We start from the raw sequence: 26,412 nt of genomic DNA on the forward strand, positions 1-26,412 counted from the left end.
AGCCACGTCTCTGTAATGGCCACCAGATCGTATCCATTTGTGTCGATCTGCGCCACCAGCTCATCCACTTTATTCCGAATGCTTCGTGCATTCAGATAAAGCGCTTTCATCCCAGCCTTCTTCTGGACCCTATTTGCCGTAACGCCACCACTTGGGACATCCTCAGCCTCTTCCCTTACCTGTACCCTATCCTTAACTGTAGACCTCCTAACATCACCTACCCTCGCACCCTCCCCCCCCCTAATTAGTTTAAAGCCCTGTCTACAGTCCTCTTTACTCGATTCGCCAGCACTCTGGTCCCAGCACGATTCAGACCAACCCCATCCCGCCCGAACAAGTCCCACCTACCCCAATACTGGTGCCAATGCCCCATAAATTCGAACCCATTCCTCCCACACCAATCTCTGAGCCACCCATTCACTTCCTTTATCCTGTCAACCCTACGCCCGTCTGCACTCGGTTCAGGCAGTAGCCCAGAGAAGACCACCTTGTCGGTTCTACTTTTTAATTCCATTCCCAGCTTCTCATACTCCCTCCCCAGATCCTCAGTCCGCACTTTGCCTACGTCGCTGGCACCCACATGTACCACCACAACTGGGTTCTCACCCTCCCACTCCAGATTCCTCTGCAGCCCAGCTGCGACATCCTGTACCCGAGCACCAGGCAGACAACACACCCTTCTGTGCACTTTGTCATTGTGACAAAGGACAGTGTCAATACCCTTCACCCCACTATCCCCAATCACTACTACGTTCCTTTTCCCCCTCTCTTTGCCTATGTCCTGCTGCATCACTGTACCGTGTGCAGTTTGCTCACCAACCTCACCTGCCTCGTCCTCTTCCAGAGTGGAAGCAAGAACCTCAAACCTGTTATGCAGATTAAGAGGCTGAGGCCTCCGCTCCTCACCCCCCTTCCTCCTCCCAGCAGCCCCCTTTTGTTCCTGACCCTTAGATTTAGACAGTCTAGAGGGGGTGGATGTCACTTGCACCCCATTGACAATGACACCCTCTCTCCCCCTGATGAGCCTCAGTGTCTGTAGCTCAGAGGCCAGCTCATCCACCTTGAGCTGGAGCTCCTCCAGCAACCTGCACTTACTGCAGACATGGTCTCTGGGAAGGACCCTGGGGTCCACCAGTTCCCACATCATACAGGAACCGCACATCACATGTCCCTCCATTATTCAATATAATTTGTAGTGGGAAAAATTTTTTCCTTGTTTTTTGCTGTAGTAGTTTTGAAAAAAAATTTTTTTTTTCCTTGTTCTTTCCACCTGGCCTTTTTACCTTCAAGCCCTTTTTGATATTAAGCCCTAATAGCTCACTCTGCTTCCCTCTCACTCCGCTGCCCGCTCCGACGCTGCCCGCTATCTACACCAGGCCTCCTTTTAAACTTGGCGCTGATTTAAAGCTGATGGGCCACAACTGCCTGATAATCACTCCCTCACAATTCTTAAAGCAGTAAATACAATAAGTAAATGCTTTAAACAGTTCTACAAAGAACAAAGTGCTTTAAACTTATTTTAAACAGGTTTTTAACAGGTAAAGTCTTAGCTTTCTCTCTGATGCTCCTTCCTCGTCTGCTCCAGCAAACAATGTCCACACACTAGCTCAATTGGTTAGTCCAACTTAAATCCCTGCCCAATTTAACCTCAACTCCCACCTAAACACACAGTCGCCTTGACTTATCGGAAAAGCCTTGACCAAAAAACCACAGGCAAAACCCAAATTGTTGCCTGATTTGGGTGTTTATACCCTGTGCATTTGGGTGATAAGTTGCAATCACCATGCGGTTGGATTTTATAGTGTGAGTTGTAGGCCTGTGGATCAGGTTGACTGTTCCGGAACCCCCTCCTTGACTATAGTGCCAGACCCTACGATATTGTTCTTTTTATGATTGGAATTTCATCAACACATTTCCTGAAGCCATCCTGCTGGGTGATCAGTGGTTATCACCTTTCAATGTTTCCAGTCTGTTACATACCTTGGTGCAGACAGATGCACTTAGTGCTGATATTATTTCCATAACTGAAAACAATGGTCTTCATTTAAGATGAAGTATTTCTAACTTCAAAGTCAATGTGTGTAAAAAGTCTCTCTGTTCCTTGCCTGTGAATACTGTTGTGTGATGCCTGTTGGCTCGGGCCGTTTGGTTGTAACAATGGCCTCCTCAGCTTCTTAAGTTATCTTCACAGTTATCTTGTGTTAACTGTTGTGATAACACCCCCCCCCCCCCCATTTCTGGTTCTGCTACAATTTTTGAATGTTTGAAATTAACTTCCTGGTTTTTATCATTGCCTTTCAATTGTGGACAAATTGGTGTCATATAAATTCCTCCTTTTAGAAAGAAATCCAGCCATATGGAAAGTAACAACAGCCACTTGGTGGTACAAACTTAAATATGACTGAACAAAGAGACACGTTGCCAAAGCTTTTCATTTTGCACACATCAGAGCAACATAAAAATGCCAAATTTCAAATGATTGCAGTAACATATGCTGCAGAGGAAAAGGATGCTGATTGATTGGAAAGTCTACTCTGGTTGCAGCATTGCCATAGAGAAAGCAGCAAAGAACTATAGGCTTCCCAAATTTCCAAGGAATTCAGTAAGGCACTTTTGTTCATAAAGAATAGATCTCTGAGGGAACAAATGTCACCTCTGGCAAGAGTAATTGAGCCATGTACAAGTATGGCTGATCATCTAAAATTGGTTGTTAGAGTAATGTTCAACACACTCAGGATTGTTCAGTGGGTGCTGCCTAATTGGGGAATCGCACCTAACAGTAGATGTTTTGGTTTGGGTTTTGCAAGTGCAAGCTGCATGAGCATGGTCTATACTTTTACAAACAAAGCCCAAAGGTGTGCAGGTTAAGTTGATTGGTCATGCTAAAATTGACCCTACTGTCAGGGATTAGTGGTATAAATGGGTAGCGTTGTGGGCTGGGGCCTGGGTGGGATTGTGTTTGGTGCAGACTCAATAGGCTGAATGGCCTCCTTCTGCACTGTAGGGATTCTATGATGAAGGGACATGCTGTTTGATTCAATCAGCCAATTGTTGTGATGGACATCTTGCATACCTGACATCACCAGGATGGGCAGCAAATGTTGGCCTTGTCAACGCCACCCACATATCTCAAAATAATTGTAAAAGTTAACCTCAATATCAGGAGTACAAACAGTGGATGTGCCTTAATCCTGGAATGAACTGTACCATTATCAAATTATATATTAATATTGGTTTTGAATGTTACTGATTTAGTACTGATTGTGTTGGTATTAGAACCAGGTATATAAGACTGCTTGGTTTCAGTGGAAACAATAGTACCGCTAACATGAACTGTTTTGTAGCAAAAATGCTATGAGGCAAGTAAGTAAGGAGTTTGCCTACCTGTTATCTGCATTTTAGAATGTAAAAGACATTTGGTCTTTAATAAAAGTGCCAATGGAAAAGTCAGCACTTCAGATGGGTAAGAAAGGACATCGAGTGAGATGTCTGCTCCAAGTTATGTCTGATATTGATTCATTTTTCTGCTCTTTGTTCCACAGATCTCTCGCTGTTGGTACAAACTCTGGTTATAAACTTTTCTCTCTGTCATCAGTGGACAGGTTGGAGGAAATCTACAAATGCAGTGAGTCATAGCTTTTTCAATTTTGGGAAAACTGAAGACGGTTGTCTTTTCTAAAAAAAATATAATTTTATTGAAGTTTTTTTGTACAAACTCAAAGATTGGTAGAGTACAGCAAAATAATTTTCAAACAAGTACATGCAGGAAGAAAGAGAGAAAAGAAAATTACCAACATAGTTCGATCAGATTATTCATTGTATCCAGTGTCTTCCACTACAAATAATAAAAGGAGATATTGAAAGATGGGGGTCTATCAGGATAACAAGATACAGCCACAATTGTCTCAGCGCTGCACAACCAAGCTCACAGGATAATGGCGATAGAGCCGTGGAATTAATGAAAAATCTTGTACAGGTAAATTAGACAATGTGGAGCCCAGATTCTTAAGATAAGGGTCCCAAACTTTACGGAATCTATCCGATTTAGCTTAAAGTAAACAAGCCAAATGTTCCATTGGTATACATCCCAGATTTTATACCAATTCCAAATTGGAGGGGACTTATCTCTGATCCATGAGCAAAGGATATTCCTTTATTCTGCAAATGTTAGCATGTTGTGCAGCCTTTTCCCATTTACATTACTGATCTTTTTGACTGGGAGACCCAGTATCAGGGGCAAGGGATTGAACTGAGAGGATGAACAGTGATGAGGACACAGAGATCCTTCAGATTGATCTGGACAGGTTGGGTGAGTGGGCAAATCAATACACTGTATAAAAAAGTAGACTGCATTTGGATATTTTTGAATATGTATAATGTTTGAAATGATACTTGAAACTTGTATATCTGATGTGCTAAGTATAATTTTACACTTAAATTTTAATATAAAGTTAATATAAATTTTAATATAAAATTTCTAAAAATTTATAATACAGTAATGTATACTGCATTATACAGATGCAGTATAATTTGGATAAATGTGAGTTATTCAATTTGGAAGCAAAAACAAGGCAGATTACTACCTGAATAACCCCACCAAGTCCCTCTTGTGTTTGAGATGCTCCCTGTCATCCAGATGAGTTTCTCACAACAGAGCCACGTCAACTTTATCTGGTGAAGAAAAGACTGGATCTTCATTGAAATGAAGGTTATAGGGTGAAAAAGTCCATCGCTATATGTGCCCAGATTACAAGACAAGAAAACGAATGAAAATTGCACAGCTCTAATACCATACAGCTGCACAACACACTCCTTAAGAACAAGAAGTACAACGCAGGATGCATTCCATTAAAGATAGATGAATGTTTCTGGGTGTATCAGGATAATTTGCTATCGTGCTCACTCACAGGATTTCCTCTATCAATTTGAGTAATCACTTAACAGGATCAATTAGGAGATGGAAAATTACAGGGGATAGGACATAAGGATAATCAACGAGGATTCACTAGCATGTTCACTCATTTTCTCCATTGCTTTGATAAGTCAACAGGATCAATTAAGAAATGAAATTACAGGGGATACATTCATTGATTTACGAGGATTAAGGAAGAACTGCAAAATATGTCTCTAAATAGGATAGTCAACGAATTTGCCTCATGACTCAGTCAGATCTCCCTTAGAATATCCCTGTGATGGATTTTCCATTCTCTGGCCTCAATTATTCCAGATCCATCGTGATATCCGACATACCATGCAGCTGATTCCCTAAGGATTACAGCTGAGCCTCCATTGAAGAAATGGCACCTTGACATTGAGGATTCTATTTTCCTCTTCAGTGAGCCTCTTGCCAGTATTCTGCAATTCATCTGAGTGAGCATCAATCTTCTCTTTCAAAACACTGAGTTTGCCATCTATAACCTTGACAATGTTTGCAGTCACCACCTGCAATGCCTTTGAGAGCACCGGATCCAAAGCCTGCTCCCAGTCAGGCCACAATGTTGAGGGCCCAGCATCACCCTCAGTGCCCTCTGACTGCTCCTATCTATGGGATTTTCCTGACCCTTTGGAATTCTGTCATCAATAGCCCCCAAAAATGTCCCAAGGACATAGTCACTTTATCCTGAAGCGTATACTTTGTGCTATGAGCTATGCATCAGGATAAAAAAAATTGAAAAATAAGCAGAACGCTTGCAGAAGCACGATTATTCCCACATTCACATCATGTGAATCGTACGCACACCACGATTGCCATTTTCACCAGGCTTTTCTATTGAGGGACTTTCTGCAAACGGCTAATATTTGTGGTATATTAAATAGCACAATTCTAGATTTAAATGTGGTACAATATTAATGTTTTGTACATTGGTCAGACTCGCATGATACATAGGGAAAGAAGTGGTGCTTCTTTGGAAATGTAATTTTATTTTCCTTTCATTATACAATAGCAAAGTACCTAAAAGTATTTTGTGCGTGTGAGAAGAGAATGTTGTGTGTTAATTTGTTTTGGGTATGAAGCTATGGAATGGAACAGTTTCTGTTTTAGAACCTTAATATCAAATCTTTCAAGGCAATCTTTAACATGTCCAGTTGTAATGTACACTTTTTTTCTCAGCTCTACTTCCAAAGATGTATCAAATTGTGAACTTTAGAAGATCACCAGTGCAAATATTTACGAGAAAAAATATTATCCTTATCTCTAACTTAAATGTGGGATCCCTAAAAAAAAACTTTAAACTTGGTCCGCTGGTTCTAGAACCACCACCACCACCACCGCCTCTCCCCCCCCCCCCGCCCCCAAGCCTCTCAAAGGGAACATCTTTTTCAGCATCCACTTTGTCAAATCCTATTATAGCACATTATTAAACTAGAAAAAGTGCAGAAATGATTTACTAGGATGCCACCTTGATGCTTTGAGTTATAACGAGAGGCTGGATAGACTGGGACATTTTTCCCTGGAGCAAAGGAGGATTAGGACTGATCTTAAAGGTCTATAAAATAATCAGGGCATAGATGAGGTAGAAAGTCAACATCTTTTCTCAAAGATAGGGGAGTCTAAAACTAAAGGGCATAGGTTTAAGATGAGAGGGGAGAGTTACAAAAGGGTCCAGAGGAGCAATTTTTCACATGAGGGTGGCGAATATCTGGAACAAACTGTCAGAGCTAAGCATTTAGACATTACGTGGGTAAGGTCAGTATAGAGGGTATCGGCCAAATGCGGGCAATTGAGACTAACATAGTGGTTTAAAAAAAGGGCAGCATGGACAAGTTGAGCCGAAGGGACTGTTTCCATGCTGTAAACTTCTGTGACTCTATACGTCTCCTCAGGATCTCCTATGTTTCAATAAGATCCTATCTCGTTCTTCTAAACTCCTGAAGCCCTACTTGCTCAACTTTCCTCATAAGATAACCCCTCCACTCCAAGATTCAGTCAGGCGAACGTTCGCTGAACTGCTTCTGATGCAGTGATATCCTTTCTGAGGTAAGGAGACCAAAACTGTACACAGTACAGCTGATGTGGCCTTACCAACATCCTGTGCAACTGTAGCATAACTTTGCTACTTTTTGTGCTTGATATCCCTTTGCAATAAATGCCAACATTCCAGTTGGCCATCTCATCACTTTCTGCACCTGCACACACCCACAAGCACACATGCCAGAAAATTCTGTCCAAAATGCATCTCACCGGTACAATAACCAGGCTTGCTGCCTATTTTCAGGACCAGTCCAGGCTGTGTTTCCATTAATGCAGGACTCCCTTCTGATCCAGCTCATGGTACTTAGGTTTTTTTCAGAGGTTGGGTGCATAATACATCGACTGTAAATCTGGAAAAAGATTCACATCAATCATTTCAAGTGGCTCCTCGCACACGCCAGACTGTTGATTTGACTTATCTGCTACCATTTACGTATGTTCACATTCCAGTTGGTTAGCCTGGGCTGAATCAGAGCAGCAACCAAAAATGTTGCCATGCCATGAAGAAATATTTAACATCGTACAGTTCAGAATTTGAGTATCATTAGGATGCAAATACGGTTTTGAGATAGGGCTGTTGACTTTATAAGATGCCTCTAAGATAGAAAACATCCCAAATGCTTTATAGAGATGTAATCAAAACAAATTGGACTCTGAGCCAAAGGAAGTGATTTTGAGGGAGAGAACACTTGGTCACTGACATCTTAGAATAAGTACTTTGTTCATCTTTATTTGAAGACTGACAAGTTCAGTTTAATCAGAATTACTCAGCGTCAGTGGAGGGAACAGTAAGTGCCTATTCCGATGCCAAGTACGCCCTGAGATGCACAGGAATCCATTGTAGCTTAATTTATGCAGTCAAGCATGCACTTACAAGGGGAACACTTCCAATCGCCATCAATAAGAAAGTCACAGAACCAGACATCGTTTGCCAGTTCTTCTGAGTTACCATCCCTTTTTTTTCCTTCATTCTCATTGAGTTGAAGAATGTCTTATATTTATTTAGTTTTGATCATGTTTCCCACAAAACTTCTCATTTCATTTCAATTGTTTCTGAAATGCAGTCACTTATTTATGTAACTAGGGTTCAAATTATAACTTTTAATGGTTTTTTTGAACACTCAGCTATTCACGGTTTCAAAATGTGGAATTCTTATGTTTCTCTATCTTTCCTGCCTTCTGTAAGCTTCAGGTTTTTCAAGGTGAAGCTTGGCATCACCTGATCAGTAATGGACATATTCAGAATTGGGCTCTGATGCCGATAGTTCCATGTTCAGTCAAGCAAATAAATGTCTGGGGACCCGCCTCCAGTGACCATGGCATGCTTTGCACTGGTTGGCATGTGTGCAAGGCGATAGTATGAGTATCATTTGTAAGTGCCAGATGTGTGGAGCGGGCAAATTGTGACTCCAGTCAGCCTGATGCCTGACCACCCACTTTGGATCCTACCACCCTTGCTGCTGATGTCCTTTCAACACGCACAACCAAACATAAGGGCATCTGTCATGTAACTGAACACATTTGCAGTATACGAAGGGATCATCATTTATCTTACAGGTAAAGTGCTTTTGCATTATCTTCTCATCATCTCATTGAGACGTATAAGATGTTGCATGGGATGGATAGGATAGAGGTGGAGAGGCTCTTCCCGCTCAGAAAGGACAGTAGGACTAGAGGGCACAGCCTCAGGATAAAGGGGGGGCGGTTTAGAACGGAGTTGAGGAGGAACTTCTTCGCTCAAAGGGTGGTGAATCTCTGGAGTTCTCTGCCCGTTGAAGTGGTGGAGGCTGCCTCGCTAAATATTTTTAAGACGTGGGTTGATGGGTTTTTGATAGGCAAGGGGATTAAGGGTTATGGGGAGAGGGCGGGAATGTGGAACTGAGCCACGACAGATCAGCCATGATCTTATTGAATGGCGGGGCAGGCTCGAAGGGCTAGATGGCCTACTCCTGCTCCTATTTCTTATGTTCTTGCTACTGCAGACGTTGAAGTTAGATAAGTCCTGAAGGAAGTGTGCTGGATATTTGGAAGCTGTTGTATCTGTTTGAAGGGCCTCTAATTGTACCACTTGGCTCCCTGCGTTAGGGGTTATTGTTGCAGTTGCCCCTTGAACTGCAGCTTCCTAGGGAGATTGGGCAGAGGAAGCCGAGAAGATCAGCCTCTCACGGAGGAAGGAGCAAGACTTGCAGCATGAAGCTGTATTCACCAAGGATCTTCAGCGAGCGTTTGTCCAGCTGCACCTTGACCGGAAGCAGTGCATTCAGCTGCTGTACTTCAACTGGAGGATATCACAGCACCATGTTGACACTTCAACCCGGTCCTGCAGCCTTTAAGCACGGCAAGGCTCATGTCTCCAATGGCTATCACCATCGTCATTGATTTCGACATCAGCAGATCCTTGTAGGCTGGAAAAGCGGACATTGCCAATATGTTGCAGTTCATCTCCCATTACTGGGAGGTCAGAGAGATTCTGTACACCAAAAGAAGCCCTTCAGTGTCTTCTCTAGGCAGAGGGAAGCAGCAGGAGCCGGCACAGGGTTTCACCGGGATATCAGATTTCCCCATGGTTTAAGGAACCATTGTCTGTCCACATGTGGTGCCCACAAAACCATATCACAAAGATGAAATGTGCTGTAACCTCGGGTGTACATTTGATGTGCGATCATTTCCAGGACATCTTGTTGAGTGCCTGCTATGCCAGCACTAGTCAAAATGTGTTCATTAGGCGTTATCCCATTATTTCGACTGTCTTTAAGCCACCATGTCAAACCAGGAAGTGGCTGTTTGACAAACAGCTAATAACAACTTTTCACCATCTGACCACACACAGACATTCCTTCTACAGTCATGTTGCAACTAGGGACCTTATGAAGCAGACCATCAGTTTCCTGAAGCAACAGTTCTGCTGCCTGGACCACTCGCAGGAAGCCCCTCCAGTAATTGCTGCTCCATGTCTCCTGACGTGCGGTGGGTTTACTGCATTCTGATCATTGTGAGGATGCAGCCCTTGTCACTGGGGCTTTGAACATGTCCGAGTGAAAGAGTAGAAGTAAGGGAGGAGGCAGCCAAAACATCTGTGGTCTAGACATGCTGTTTATGAGCACCTCATCAGACCACGGTTCTGCTGAATAAATCCCCAGATGCTCACCCAGACCATCTCCCATCCATCCTGTTCACCACAATCCTGAAATAAAAGGATTCTGTATCAACTTTATTCAACAACTTGTCCAGTACTCCACACAATTCAACTATTCACCCTTGTGCTTTCCCATCGTGGCTGTCTTCCAGGTGCCTTTACCTGGCCTTGTGCTCCTATATGAATGCTGCTTTGAGGGGGGAACAGAGGAATGGTGCTTCAAGGAGCCTTTGATATTACCTCAGGGCGATACCCTAGTAATCTATTGGAACAGAGATTTTTGGAAGATTGTGGCACCCTGCAAGCCCCTTTGGACACTGATGTCCATAGTCATGATGGCAGCAGTCTGGTATCAAGATGTTCTTGTCTGGCAACAAGCAGAGATTTCATAACCTCAGCATGAACATCCACTCTGACATTGCATAGTTTCTGTCTGTGTAGCAGTGGTAGTTGACACGTTGGCCATCAGGCACTGCATGAGGGCTGGTTCCAAAAGTATTTGAACAAAGTTGGCCACCACTTTCATGTTGGAAAGGATCTGCTCCAAGCTCTACACGAAGCTATTTGTGAAGTTGGAACTAGACTCCACCAGGATCATTGACAATGACAGAAGGCCCTGTGGTAGACCTATCATTATATATCAAGCATTCCTATTAACTCCATGAAAGTCCTTTTTCTGAGCCCTTTTTAGCAGTGTTGGACTGCAACCTTGCTCTCTGAGGATCTGGTGCTTTCTTTTCCCTCTTCATGCCCGGTGTCTCACCTTGCACCTCTATATTATCCTCTAAGATCTACATGGTGCCAGTATCTGAGCTTGTGTCTGACTGTCCAGTCAAGCAATTGTTGTTTCTTCCTCTGGTATCTTTTTTTTTCTTCCGGATACACTTGAAAGTATAAATGCACTGAGGTTGGGGTGAAGGAGGAGGTGTGGGGGAAAGCAAATAATATATGGTTACCAGGGAACACAATTTGCAACTTAAGATTGAAGGATCATCAGATTTGAGAAGGTGCTTTAAAGCAGGATCATTACATGATCCTGAATGGTTTCAGTGGTGATGGTTACTGTGGCCTTTCTGGCTGTGGTAGTATCACTGAGCACAGTTCCCTCCGAAGGGTTCAGAACATAGGACTGTGCCTGTCTCTTCTCCCCAACCCCACCCCGCCTCTTATGTGCCACCTCATCGAAAAATGAGGATGTTGCAACATGCTTGGGTGATGTGCTGTCATTAGGTGAATAGCTGTGGTGTGTGGGACCTCTGAGCTGTAAGTGTGATTGTCACACACTTCCCACTGCTGAAACAATGAGGTAGTGGATGCCTTGGTGGTTATTTTCCAGACGTCGCTGGATTCCGGGGAAGTGCCGGAAGATTGGAAAGTGGCTAATGTTACGCCGTTGTTTAAGAAGGGTGCCAGGCAAAAGGCGGGGAATTATAAGCCGGTTAGTTTAACGTCTGTTGTAGGTAAAATGTTAGAATCCGTCATCAAGGAGGAAATAGCGAGGCATCTTGAGGGGAATTGCTTGATAGAGCAGACGCAGCACGGTTTCGTTAAGGGGAAGTCGTGTCTGACAAATTTACTTGAGTTCTATGAGGATGTGTCTAGGGCGGTGGATAGAGGAGAGCCGGTGGATGTGGTCTGTCTTGATTTTCAGAAGGTGTTTGATAAAGTACCTCACAAGAGGTTATTGCAGAAGGTCAGGGGACATGGAGTTGGGGGTAGGGTGTTAGCATGGATAGAGGACTGGTTGTCAAATAGGAGGCAGAGAGTGGGGGTCAATGGGTGCTATTCGGATTGGCGGTTGGTGACTAGTGGAGTGCCTCGGGTCGGTGCTGGGGCCTCAGCTATTTACCATTTATATAGATGATCTGGAGGAGGGAACTGAGTGTATGGTGTCAAAATTTGCTGATGACACCAAGATTGGTGGAAAGGCAAATTGTGCGGAGGGTGGGGAGAGTCTGCAGAAGGATCTAGATAGGCTGGGCGAATGGGCCAGGAACTGGCAAATGGAATTTAATGTTGGCAAGTGCGAGGTGGTCCACTTTGGTAGGAATAATGGTAGGAAGGATTATTACTTACGTGGAGAAAAACTGCATCAGGCGATGGTGCAGAGGGACCTCGGGGTCCTTGTGCATGAGTCGCAAAAACCCAGCTTGCAGGTGCAGCAGGTGGTCAGGAAGGCGAATGGGATGCTGGCCTTCATAGCGAGGGGGATTGAATATAAAAGTAGGGAGGTCTTGCTGCAGCTGTATCGGGCATTGGTGAGGCCGCAGCTGGAGTACTGTGTGCAGTTTTGGGCGCCGTACTTATGCAAGGATATTTTGGCCTTGGAGGGAGTGCAGAGGAGGTTTACTAGGCTGATGCCGGAGTTGAGGGGGTTGAACTATGAGGAGAGGCTGAATAAGTTAGGCTTGTACTCGTTAGAGTTTAGAAGAATGAGGGGAGATCTCATTGAGACATATAAGATGATGAATGGGATGGATAGGATAGAGGTGGAGAGACTCTTCCCACTCAGAAAGGACAGTAGGACTAGGGGGCACAGCCTCAAGATAAAGGGGGGGCAGTTTAGAACGGAGTTGAGGAGGAACTTCTTCACTCAAAGGGTGGTGAATCTCTGGAATTCTCTGCCCGTTGAAGTGGTGGAGGCTACCTCGCTAAATGTTTTTAAGACGCGGGTTGATGGGTTTTTGATAAGAGAGGGGATTAAGGGTTATGGGGAGAGGGCAGGAATGTGGAGCTGAGCCACAACAGATCAGCCATGATCTTATTGAATGGCGGGGCAGGCTCGAGGGGCTAGATGGCCTACTCCTGCTCCTATTTCTTATGTTCTTATGAGCGTATGAATATTGGGCATGAGTCAAGCTACTGGAGATTGCAACACAGCCATAAACAATGAGTAATTTGTGAGATTGGTGGCACAGTTGATAGGTAATAGATTTTGAAATATGTTAACTGACCCTGATGACTTGTGTGAGGTTGTTGAACTCCTGTCACTTTATCCAGGTCCTCATGTTCCTGGCATTGACCTCTGTTACCACTGCTCTACAGTATCTATCTCTCCTTGTAATCTGCTGTACCAAGACCAGCACAACATTCAAGAACCCAGGAGCCCTATTTGCTGTGTCTTTGCTTGGGTTCCATCAGCTTTTTCTAATTTGTTTTCCTGCTAACTAAAACAGCAAAAATGTATCTCTAAGTACAGCAGGCCAACTTTAAGCCTCACACAAATCTCGGTCTACGTTCTAGTACACAGCCACTCAGCAAAGTGTTTACTTCTGGGCTGTATTACAGAGTCTTCAAGTTTTCCTGCAAAATGATCTTTGATCCATTGCCCACATTTCTTAGCTAAAAGAAGATGGACCAAAGTCTCATCAAAATGTGTTGTCCGTATCGGGTCCTGTCGTGCTCTGAATGAAGTTCTTGAACTTCTGTTCATCAGCACCATAGAGATCAGAAATTCAGTACGTGTTAGATTGTAGAGGCGAAATGCTCTCCTACCACTTGGTGCCACAACATGTCGCCTTTGTGACTCTTTAAATAGATTATGGTGTTACCCGAGACAGAAACACGGTCTTGTTTATCTTGCATTGAAACAGAAAATGGTGGTTGCCATTAGCAGCAATGCTGTAAGGTAAAGGTAGAGATGTACTGTAAGATTCTATCTTAGTCTCTACGTCTCAATTAAACGTACAGCTACCTGTTTGTAAATGGTGTGTCTGCGTTTTCCATATCAATGGATTTGTATAAAATGGAAACGTGGTGTCAGGTTACATGATTATTCATGAGAGACTCTGAAAATATACTCAACCAAAGTAACAATTGTAAGCATAACACTTGTGATGGACTCAGTTGCCTTAGAAGCTGGACAGAATCCACTGCCAATTTCTGGGATCCATGCTGGAGTTAATATCACAGGTACAATTGAGGCAAATACTGTGCACTTCATAGAAACCCTTCAGTACAGAAGGAGGCCATTTGGCTCATCAAGTCTGTATCAACCATAATCCCACCCAGGCCCTATTCCTGTAATCCTGCACATTTACCCTGCTAATATCTCTGACATTAGGTTCAATTTACCATGACCAATCTACCTAACACACACATCTTTGGATTGTGGAAAGAAACCAGAGCAACCGGAGGAAACCCAACGCGGGGAGAAAGTGCAAACTCCACATAGACAGTGACCCGAGGTTAGAATTGAACCTGGGTCCCTGATGCTGTGAGGCAGCAGTGCTAACCACTGTGCCACCACTTGTGTCAATTTAAATATCTACTGTGCAAAGCTGGGAGATGAATATGACTGATGTTGAAAAATTGAGCATAGAGAACATGAGGAAGAAAATATGCAGAGAGTCTTAATAGTGAAAAAAGTGCTGGTGGAAAATATTGAGAAGCTGCAGAAGAAGAATGCAACTGATAGTAACCTGACCATAAAGTGTGACTATCCATGAGGAACTGCAGGCAGTGTGTGACTGATGGTGATAAACTTCAGGAGGTGAGTGCACAACAGTGTGATTCACAGTGACTGAATAAAGAGAGTGTGATGAAAATGTGCAAATGCTTTGTATGTGTAAGTCTGTAAAAAGAATGTTGCTTATTTGGAACTGAAATAGCGATAAGTTTAAAAATTACAGTTTCTTTCCCTATTTAAAGATTGTCCATCTTTTAACAGTTAAAGGAGGCCATTCAGCCCAGGGAGCCTGCATCGAATTCCTGAACTGCTCATTAATCTGTTGTACATTTAGTCTGTCTATTCAGTCTAAAACTGTATTTAGTTTTGGACTTGCACTATGGTGGTGATTGCCTTCCTGTTCTAGTTTGTTTTGTTACTTTAAACACTGACACCAGTTGTAACAACCAAGGATTCAGATCCATGTCTTTAACAGGACCATGTTATACAAACCATCATAATTACCTAGTCAAGCCACACACATGATTCTTTATTATTGTGTTCACCAGACTCTGTGAAAACTCAAGAACTTCACAATTGCAGCACAACAATCTAAACACTATTTTATTCAAAACACATGTACAATTCTGCCTTTGGATTTCTACATGCGATGAATACTGATACTAACTTGCATTAAAATACACCGAAGATAATAAGGAGCTAAGAAGGTGAGTTCTGTAGACAATCTCAATGATTCTATTCCCATGGTTATATGGTTCGCTTAAGCTCTGCAATAAACTATAAACAGTGACCGAGCCAACATGTCCCAGACCTTCAAGACATGGATGAATGACCTTCCCATTCCTTCAGCCCCTCAATGTTGTGTTTACAAAGCATTCCTCTTCAGAACTGAAAGCTGTTTCACATTCACCTACTGATCCCACAATTCATGAGGTACATGTGCAATGTGAATTCACAAGCCGAGTGGAAGCATATTCTCTATTTCTGTTCTATCAAATCCTAATGATAAAGGCCATATTAGGTCACCCTTCAGCCTCCTCTTTGCTAGAGAAGAGAGATCCAGTTTTTTTTTAGTCTTTCTTGTTATCATTCTTATAAACTTTTCACATGCCTTCTCCCCTTGTGGGAAAGTTTAACTGACTTGGAATTTGAGATCTGAGTTATTGGAAATCTGATCATGTGTTCTGGATCCTGTATGAGCACCTCCCCTGTATTACCAGCTCACCACCTGCAGTGACATTCTTGGTAGCTTGTAGCACAATCTTCTTTACTTCGTTTCGGAAGTGGTATTTGTGTGCTTTCTGGAACATAAACGGTAACTAAGATTACAGCCTTAAAGGGAATCAAAATAATTTAAAACTGGGGTATTAAACAACACAGGAGGCATTAGTATACTGGGCTGCATTCATAAACCAGCATGTTGTGACTTGAAGAGCTAAGGGGATGGAATTTGTGCCTTGAATTCTGATATTTCACCCTGAGCAATCTCTGATTACTATCAACAGGGGATGCAGGAGCCTGTTGCCCTTGTACACAGGAGGGCTGAAAGAAAGAGGCATGTGAGAACACTTTGGATCCAAATGAAAACAGCAGATCATTGCTTTCACAGGGCTCAGCTATCTGTAGTTACATTTGGTGGCTTTTCGTTATGTTACTGGACTAGTAATCCAGAGACCTGACATAGCTGATGCAGGGGCATGAGTTCAGATTCCACCGTGACAGCGAGGGAATTTAAATTCAGTTAATTAAATACACATGAAATAGAAAGCTAGCAATAAAAAACAAAGAAAATTGCAGCACAGGAACAGACCCTTTGGCCCTCCAAGCCTGCACCAATCACGTTGCCCATCTGAACTAAAAAGAACAAAGAAAATGACAGCACAGGAACAGGCCAATACTGGTAACCATGAAACCACTGGATTATTGTGAAAATGTGTTGGATTCACCAATTGCTTTAGAGAAGGACATTTACCACCCCTACCTACTTTGGCCTATGTGTAAATCCAGAACCACTACAATGTGGCTGACTCTCAATTGTCCTCTGATATAGTTATGCAAAACTGCTATGAACTGCTAAGTAGAATAAAAGCAGACAGACTACATGGTATAAACCCTAACGATAGTAGTCATGATGTGGGTATGCCGGCGTTGGACTGGCGTAAACACAGTAAAAAGTCTGACAACACCAGGTTTTAGTCCAACCTATTTATTTGATAATATACTCACAAGCTTTCGGGGTTAGTCCCTTCGTCAGGTGAATGGAGAGTTCTGGCCTCAGACAGAGCATATAAAGCACAGACAGTTTAGAGATTACTGATTAGAATGCGAATCCTTACACCTGACCTGCTGTTCAAGACCTGAAGTGGCTGATAATGTGAGTGGAAGGAGCACTGATCACAGTTTAAAGAGATGTGTATTGTCTCCAGACAGTACAGTAAGTGAGGTTTTGCAAACCCAGGCAAGTCACGGGGGTTACAGATAGTGCGACATGAACCCAAGATCCCTGTTGAGACCGTCCTCGTGTGCGGAACTTGGCTATCAGTCTCTGTTCAGCGACTCTGCGCTGTCGAGTGTCGTGAAGGCCGCCTTGGAGAATGCTTACCCGAAGGTCAGAGGCTGAATGCCCGTGACCACTGAAGTGTTCGCCAACAGGAAGGGAACAGTCTTGCCTGGTGACTGTCGAGCGATGTTCATTCATCCGTTGTCGTAGCGTCTGCATGGTCTCCCCAGTGTACCATGCCTCGGGACATCCTTTCTTGCAACGTATCAGGTAGACAACGTTGGCCGAGTTGCAAGAGTATTTACCATGTACCTGGTGGATGGTATTCTCACGTGTGATGATGGTATCCATGTCGATGATCCGGCATGTCTTGCAGAGGTTGCTGTGGCAGGGTTGTGTGGTATTGTGGTCACTGTTCTCCTGAAGGCTGGGTAGTTTGCTGCGAACAATGGTCTGTTTGAGGTTGTGTGGTTGTCTGAAAGCAAGAAGTGGGGGTGTGGGGATAGCCCTGGCGAGATGTTCGTCTTCATCAATGATATGTTGAAGACTCCGGAGAAGATGTCGTAGCTTCTCCGCTCCGGGGAAGTACTGGACGACGAAGGGTACTCTGTCCACTGTGTCCTGTGTTTGCCTTCTGAGGAGATCGGTGCGGTTTTTCGCTGTGGCGCATCGGAACTGCCGATCTATGAGTCGAGCCCCATATCCTGTTCTTATGAGGGCATCTTTCAGGGTCTGGAGGTGTCTGTCACGATCCTCCTCATCTGAGCAAATCCTGTGTGTACGGAGGGCTTGTCCATAGGGAATGGCTTCTTTAACATGTTTAGGGTGGAAACTGGAGAAGTGGAGCATTGTGAGATTGTCTGTGGGCTTGCGGTACAGTGAGGTGTTGAGGTGACCGTCCTTAATGGAGATGCGTGTGTCCAAGAATGCAACTGATTCTGGGGAGTAGTCCATGGTGAGTCTGATGGTGGGGTGGAATTTGTTGATATCATCATATAGTTGTTTCAGTGATTGTTCACCATGAGGCCAAAGGAAGAAAATGTCATCGATGTATCTAGTGTACAGCATCGGTTGAAGATTCTGTGCAACAAGACTTCTTCACTGCACAGAATCTTCAACCGATGCTGTACACTAGATACATCGATGACATTTTCTTCCTTTGGCCTCATGGTGAACAATCACTGAAACAACTATATGATGATATCAACAAATTCCACCCCACCATCAGACTCACCATGGACTACTCCCCAGAATCAGTTGCATTCTTGGACACACGCATCTCCATTAAGGACGGTCACCTCAACACCTCACTGTACCGCAAGCCCACAGACAATCTCACAATGCTCCACTTCTCCAGTTTCCACCCTAAACATGTTAAAGAAGCCATTCCCTATGGACAAGCCCTCCGTACACACAGGATTTGCTCAGATGAGGAGGATCGTGACAGACACCTCCAGACCCTGAAAGATGCCCTCATAAGAACAGGATATGGGGCTCGACTCATAGATCGGCAGTTCCGATGCGCCACAGCGAAAAACCGCACCGATCTCCTCAGAAGGCAAACACAGGACACAGTGGACAGAGTACCCTTCGTCGTCCAGTACTTCCCCGGAGCGGAGAAGCTACGACATCTTCTCCGGAGTCTTCAACATATCATTGATGAAGACGAACATCTCGCCAGGGCTATCCCCACACCCCCACTTCTTGCTTTCAGACAACCACACAACCTCAAACAGACCATTGTTCGCAGCAAACTACCCAGCCTTCAGGAGAACAGTGACCACAATACCACACAACCCTGCCACAGCAACCTCTGCAAGACATGCCGGATCATCGACATGGATACCATCATCACACGTGAGAATACCATCCACCAGGTACATGGTAAATACTCTTGCAACTCGGCCAACGTTGTCTACCTGATACGTTGCAAGAAAGGATGTCCCGAGGCATGGTACATTGGGGAGACCATGCAGACGCTACGACAACGGATGAATGAACATCGCTCGACAGTCACCAGGCAAGACTGTTCCCTTCCTGTTGGCGAACACTTCAGTGGTCACGGGCATTCAGCCTCTGACCTTCGGGTAAGCATTCTCCAAGGCGGCCTTCACGACACTCGACAGCGCAGAGTCGCTGAACAGAGACTGATAGCCAAGTTCCGCACACGAGGACGGTCTCAACAGGGATCTTGGGTTCATGTCGCACTATCTGTAACCCCCGTGACTTGCCTGGGTTTGCAAAACCTCACTTACTGTACTGTCTGGAGACAATACACATCTCTTTAAACTGTGATCAGTGCTCCTTCCACTCACATTATCAGCCACTTCAGGTCTTGAACAGCAGGTCAGGTGTAAGGATTCGCATTCTAATCAGTAATCTCTAAACTGTCTGTGCTTTATATGCCCTGTCTGAGGCCAGAACTCTCCATTCACCTGACGAAGGGACTAACCCCGAAAGCTTGTGAGTATATTATCAAATAAATAGGTTGGACTAAAACCTGGTGTTGTTAGACTTTTTACTGTATAAACCCTAACACCAGACAAGACAAAGGCACATCCACACCCAGTCAATGATGCAAAGTCTTGCTGTCCAATGTTTCAGAGTTTGTGCTGACATTGGGAGAGCTGACCCATAGGTGAGTCAAGCAACAGCCCGACACAGTCAAATTCACAATCATATCTTTCTGCCAATGCCTCAGATTTCTCCTCGCTCATGTTTTTATAGGATATATAATATATGTATATATATCCAGACCCCATGGAGTGATCAGGTCAAACATTGGATAGGAAATGCCTTGCTGATTACTCCTACAACACTTTCCCAGCTGAATAATCAGTACATTTTCAAGCTAAGCAATGGCTTTGAATTTACTCTGGGTCAGCACTTCAGTGTTCATCACCAGAATTAGCTCAGTAGCATCACTACTGATCAAATTGGTTAAATCCTGAAGAACATCCATCTGCCTGGTCTGTGGCAGGTGATAAAAGAATCAACGCAAGGCTAAAACAACCATCTGAGTTCCTATCCACCAACTTACCTGTCAGAAATTAATCTGTTCAGGATAGGATAACTTGTGGAGAAGAAGTCCTGTCTTCACACTGAGGATACCCTCCATCATGCTGTGTGCCATCACCAGGATATTAAATGGGATAGATTGAGAACAGGCCTAGCTGTTCAAAACTGGGCACCATGAGGCACAGTAGGCTTTCAGCAGCAGCAGAATTATATTCCACTGCAATCTCTCAACTCGTGTCAGCATGTTCCTCCCTCTACAGCTACCAACGAGCCAGGAGACTAATCCTGACTCAGTGAGGAATATAGAAGAGCATGCAGCAAACAGCACTAAAAATGAGGTGCCACCTTGGTCTGACGATAAGGACCTCCAGCATGATAGTGTGCGTGCTAAACAATGGAAGCAGTATGTTGTAGAGTTGAGCAGTCTCATGACAAGTGGATTTGATCCAAATTTGGCTGCCCTGCTCATGTGGTTATGAACGACCGGAGAAGATGAAGGCTTCATGGCCATCCCATATTCACTGTAGAGAAAAAGAAGACTGAAGCATTTGCAACCACCTTGAGTCAGAAGTGTCAAGTGGATGTCTCACCTTGGTCTCCCCTTGAGGGCTGTATCATCGGATACCAGACTCCTGCCAATTCTATTCACGTTACATGATATCAAGAAACGGCTGAAGGATTATAGCAAGGGTATGGACCCCAACAACATCCTGACTAGTGCCGAAGACATTAGCTGTAGAAGTAGACCTATCCCTTGTCAAGCTGTCCCAAGACAGCTACAATACTGGCATCTACGTAACAATGTGGAAAATTGCCCAAGTACATCCTGTTCATAAAAAGCAGGACAAATCTAATCCAGCCAGTTACCAACCCTTCAGTCTACTCTCAATCATTAATAGAGCAGAGAGGGAATTATTACTTGTGCTGTCAAGTGGTACTCCCTTAGCAATGTCCTGCTCATTGAGACTGAGTTTGGGTTCTGCCAGGATTATTTGGTTCCAGATCTCTTTACAGCCTTCATTCAAAATGGAGAAAAAAGCTGAAATCCAGAGGTGAGTAAGCATTTAACTGTGTGGCATCAAGGAGTCCTAATAAATTTGGAGTCCACAAATGCGGATGTGGCTGTTGGAACTGATCTCTGTTCCAGGGCATCACTGCAAGGCTGCCCAACTATCTTCAGCTTTTGTATCATTGATCTTCCTTGCATCAGAAGGTCAGAAGTGGGGATCTTCATTGATCATTGCAGTGTGTTCATTTCAATTCACAACTCCTCATTTTGAAGGAATTTGTGCCTGCATGCGGCAAGACCTGAATAAATTCAGGACTAGATTGGTAGTAGTAAATAACATTGCCTGGCACTTATGTGACATGAATAACCAGCACCAAGAGAGAGTCTAATTATCTTTTCTTGAGTCTCAATAGTAATTATCTGTTCAGCTGAATCCCTTGCAATCAACATCTTGAAGATTACCATTGACCGGAAACATACCTGAATTATGACGTCGAGATGACTCACCTGATGAAGGAGCAGTGCTTCGAAAGCTGGTAACACCAAAGAAATCTCTTAGACTTGAACTTGGTATTGTGAGACTTCTTACTGTGCTTACCTGAATTAGTAAGAGCAGGCAGAAGTTGGGTATTCCACAGTGAGTAACTTGCTTCCTGACTTCCCAAAGCCTTTCCGCCATCTACAAGGTACAAGTCAGGAAAGTAATAGTATGCTCCTCACTTGCTTGGATGAGTGCAATCATAGCAGCACTCAAGAAGCTCACGCCATCTACGACAGAGCAGCTGCTTTATTGTCACCTCATCTACCACCTCAAACATTCATTCCCCCAACATTGGTGCATGGTAGCAGAAGTGTGCATCTACCACAAGATGCATTGTAGCAAGTTGCTGGTGCTTCTTTGGCAGCACCTTCCAAACCCACAACCTTGACCATATACAAGAACATCAGGTTTATGGAAACATCTACAAGCTCCCCTCACCACTACCTTCTCAAGACAACAAGACAATAACTTCTGTCTTTGCTGGTGATGTCTACCTCCCGCAGAAGAATAAAAAGAAAACCCTGATGTACACTGGTCATGAATGACTACCTGAGTAGGGCACCTATAGTCTAACAGTGGTTTTGGGAGGCAAGAAGGGATAAAAATCAGCTACAAATACAGTTTGGATATATGATGACAGGGAGCAGCAAGTAGTGTGTTAGCGAACACTTTTCCTTTGTATTTGTAGTTGTGTTAAAAAGAAATGTGGGGTTGCAGCTCTGGCACCAACAGCCTGCTTCATGAATGACAGTGGGATTCAGCCTGCAGCCTTTGCAAGAGTTCGAGGACTCATGCTGACATTTGGAAGAGTCAAGCAGAAATCTGGCAATTTTGTACTGGGAAAGAGAAAACTATCAAAGCAAAAGTCAACATTGGCTTGGCCTTTTGCTCCTAGTCATCCTTTCCTTCCTATTTAAAAATGATTTAAAAGGATAAAAATGTTGGGTGGAACTTTCCACGGTGCTGTGCATGGGTGGGACCTTGCACACAGTGGGCGATGTACCAGAAAATCAGTAAAACAGGGATAGTAGTAGCACAGATGGAGCTTTCTGTAGCGAAATGGTAGGTGATGCACCAATTGAGTAATCTTGTGTTACCTACACAACCTTTTTTATACAATGCCTGTATTTCATTGTTGAAAGATTTAAGTCTGTATAAATGAATTCAACAAATGTTATTAGTTATTTAAATCACTAACATGAAGGACTTCCAACAAAGGTCATTTATTCCTGAACTCAACAGCTATATACAGTACTCGTGTTCTACCTGTGCTCTGAGGGTAACACCGATGATGCTGCCACATGACCACTCAATCTACACAGAGCGCTGTCAATTTTTCTAATGGACGATATTGACTTGGTTATGGTTATAAAGATTAAATTTCTACCAGAATGTAAATGTTCTTTACCACTCTTAACTGTGCTGTAGTGTTTCAACTATTTCTTCAATGATGTTGTTAACATATCTAATCAAATAGAATCCATCCTCTTTAGGGACTGACTCGCATTGGAACGTGCTGGAAGCCCAACAGTACTCAGATGTTGTACAGACGTAAGAGTCTAAACCATGAGAACTTGGAACCCTGGGGCCTGGGAAGAGCAAAAATCAAACTAATTGTTGGTGGATGGGCTGCAATTTGGGTGAAAACCAAACCCTGTGGGATTCAGTCCCATCTAAAGAATGACCCAAATTCCAAAGAGGCTGGTGGGTCATTTACAAGTTGCCTCTCCTTACCCATGACAGTTCTTGATTGGAATCCTTTCCAATTGCACCCTCCAGTTGAGAGCTGCATTGGGTTCTGCAGTGGACCATGAAGGCCACAAAAAATTCCCTAAAAATATGATTGAATCAATTATATTACAATCAGGGCTCATATTTCCCTTTGAGGAATTAAATAATAAAGTTTATGACTAGTTGTTTGACACACTCATTCCTTTGCAGGAGTGCATAATGAGATCTGATGTTCCCACTGATAAACTGGCAGGAGCCTCTGATGTGTTTGAACTACAGTAAGAAGTCTCACAACACCAGGTTAAAGTCCTACGGTTTATTTGGCAGCACTATCTTTCGGAGCCTCAGGCTCCATCAGTCACCGAAAGCTAGTGCTGCCAAATAAACCTGTTGACTTTAACCTGATGTTGTGAGATTTCTTACTGTGCTTACCCCAGTCCAACACTGGCATCTCCACATGGTGTTTGAACTAGGCAGTGGTTGTCGGCTCCAGATGTTCAAATGACCATGATACTGAGATTTGGTACAGGATCCACGTTCTCTAATTGTGGTGGTGGAACCTAGACCTTTTCAATCTTGATTGTTAATATGGTAGTAAAACCATTGACTGCATGAACAGCTGATCCAATTCCTGTTTCCAGTCAAACGTTCAGCCATTTGAAGAATTGCAAAGTATTTCCAACACTGAAACTGGCACATTTAGCACAAATGGACTAAGCTGCCATTAATGCTGCAGCACCAGCCTCTTCCCTTCATCTAACTCCATCAACATATCCTTCTAATTCTACCTCCCTCGTTTGCTTATCAAGCTTTGCCTTAAATGCATTGGTGCCAAAACACTTCCTCATGCTGGTGAGTTCCATATTCTAATGACACTCTGCACAGAGAAACTCTGAGCAAGAACTCTGGTTGATTCATTCTCCCCACTTGCGTGGCCAAGGTTGCTGCAGCCAATTATAATGTCTCATATCAACTCCATTGAAACCTAATAACTACCAGACTTGGCATCTGGAACCCACTAGTTTCCATGAATTAGTGACATAAATGGCAGTACCTGTGGTCTTGTTTATTTTCTCTGTTTTCAGACCTTCCTTCCACTGGTATCAAATTCCTTCTGTGTGATCATGGATAAAGATTCTCGATGTCTCAGAGCTTACGGGTGAAGAAAAGGTAAAGGGGGTGATTCTGCCAGACTGCTGAGCTGCTTAAGTAGTGCAGCAGGCCAGGACACATCAGCAGTAGCCCATTCACAGGCTCCCCACTGGATGTCATGGCCTCTGCACGCCTCGCAGTGCAGAGATTTCCGACCTAATCGCCTCCGCACCAATTTCCAGTGTGGAGATGATTGTCATGTGGAAGTGTCATGGTAATTGACATTTCCACGTGATTAGTGGGCCCGGGATGGAATTCTTCGGGTCTGCCAGCGTCTTGTTGCCCCTCCTTCCTGCCAGTGGTTCCCTCCAGCAGTGTTTACGACTGCTCCTCACTAGTGGGGAACGTGTGGCCTTGTCCCCGCTGCAGGGAAGAGAGGCCGTTGTGGCGCCCCCCCCCCCCCCCCCGACTCCCCCTCTCCAGGATGTCAGGGATAAGGGGGGAGTACCCCTTGGGGCAAATTGGCTCCACCCAAGGGACACCATGGCATTGCCCAATGGTCAGGGCCAGGGAGGTAGGAGCCTATTGGGGGGGGGGGGGGGGGGGGGGGGTGGAAGGGAAGGGCGGAACCTGCTGCCGCTCTGCAAATGGGATCACTGGGAGAGAGCGAGAGCGTTTGGGGCTGGCCATCTGGGAGGGAGGGTGGTTGGGATTGTTGGGGGAAAATCAGGGCTGTCCTGGGGGAACAGATATTGGGACTGGTCATCGGAATTGAGGGGGTGGTCAGGGAGATCGGGGTTGGCCGGAGTGGGGGCAACGAAATAGGGGCTGGTCTAGAGAGGGCCAGGAGACCAGCGATCAGAATGGGTTGGGGGGAGTGTGGGAATTCGGGAGGCTAGGATCAGGGGGTAGGGGGTTGGGAGGCTAGCGATCGGGGGGGGGGGGGGTGGTGGGGTGGTGGTGTCGTCGAGAGGCCGGCAGGAGTTGTGGTGTTGGCCAGCAATCGGGTTAGCCAGCAATCTGGAGGCTTGCAATGGGGAGGCCAGTCCGTGTATGCCAATCTCTGCTCTAACAGATCAGTGGCCACACTCTAACAGATCAGTAACACAGTGGCCCGCTCAGAGCTACGCTGCCAGTCCAGCAGAATAAGCCCACACCCTAGTTTTCAGAGGAAATCCCGCTAGGGCTGCCTGTGATGCACAGTGTCAGAGATCCATTCTGGAAATCATTTTTTTTCTTAAAAATGCAGGATTTACTCCCATCATCCCGCACTTTGGGAGAATCCCAGCCAACAAGTCTTGAAGACCAAAAATCTGTTATGGGCTAATGAGAAGCTTCCCTGAATTCTAGTTGAAAGCAGTTAAATCCAGGTTCAGTTTTGACATCTCCTGTCTTATCTTACATCTGCCCTTTTAATATTTTCTCCAAATTTTTTGCCTTCTCCCATCCTGCATTTACACATCATTCAATGTTTTATTTATTGCATTCACTGTGCATCTCAACTCAAATGTACTCCAATATTCTCTCTCTATTCTACAGTGCTTGTTCTCCAAATGTCCAATAACATCAATTCCCTGGATGATTATTTTTCTCTTCCTTGTCAACTGTCGTTCATCACACGTTAATTCTTCCCTTCTTCAGTAGTTCAGAGCAAGACTTAAACCGTTTCTAATTCTGTATAAATTTTGAGATAAGGGAGATCTATTATAAAACTACTGAATGGTTGGTGGAGCTTTTGAGGATTTCGTGTTTGAGAGATCTACGTATGAATAAACCCTTGCATTGACCCTGGAGATAGGATCAAACTTTTTTGTGTGTATGTTGCAAATATGCAAAACAAGCTGCATCTGCTTGTACGCAGTTCTTAGTAAAATATCTGTCTGTAATATATTAGAAATCTAACATTCCTGTGTGCTTCTTGTCAACATTGCCTATGTAAACCTGTCACTCTCCAAGGACAGCCTTCCTTTGATGGAGACCGCCCCCAGGCAGGAGGTGTCATTA

The 26,412-nt window shown here is 44.2% G+C and overlaps 2 protein-coding genes across 6 annotated transcripts in view; one reads left to right on the plus strand and one right to left on the minus strand.

The window, feature by feature from the left end:
* Positions 1-26,412, minus strand: part of gna13a (guanine nucleotide binding protein (G protein), alpha 13a) — a 464,418-nt gene that overhangs the window by 60,077 nt on the left and 377,929 nt on the right. The window lies entirely within an intron of this gene.
* Positions 1-26,412, plus strand: part of wipi1 (WD repeat domain, phosphoinositide interacting 1) — an 80,677-nt gene that overhangs the window by 10,316 nt on the left and 43,949 nt on the right. For all 5 annotated transcript variants that reach the window (XR_013889183.1, XM_080209555.1, XM_080209553.1 and 2 more), the window contains exon 2: positions 3,543-3,625. Coding sequence is in view for 4 of the 5 variants with exons in the window: in XM_080209555.1 (XP_080065681.1) it covers positions 3,543-3,625 (83 nt within the window). In the remaining variant the exon portion in view is untranslated. The remainder of the gene's footprint in view (positions 1-3,542; positions 3,626-26,412) is intronic.

Source organism: Carcharhinus amblyrhynchos, chromosome 21 (assembly GCF_965287045.1).
Source record: "Carcharhinus amblyrhynchos chromosome 21, sCarAmb.v2.hapA, whole genome shotgun sequence".
NCBI lineage: Eukaryota > Metazoa > Chordata > Chondrichthyes > Carcharhiniformes > Carcharhinidae > Carcharhinus > Carcharhinus amblyrhynchos.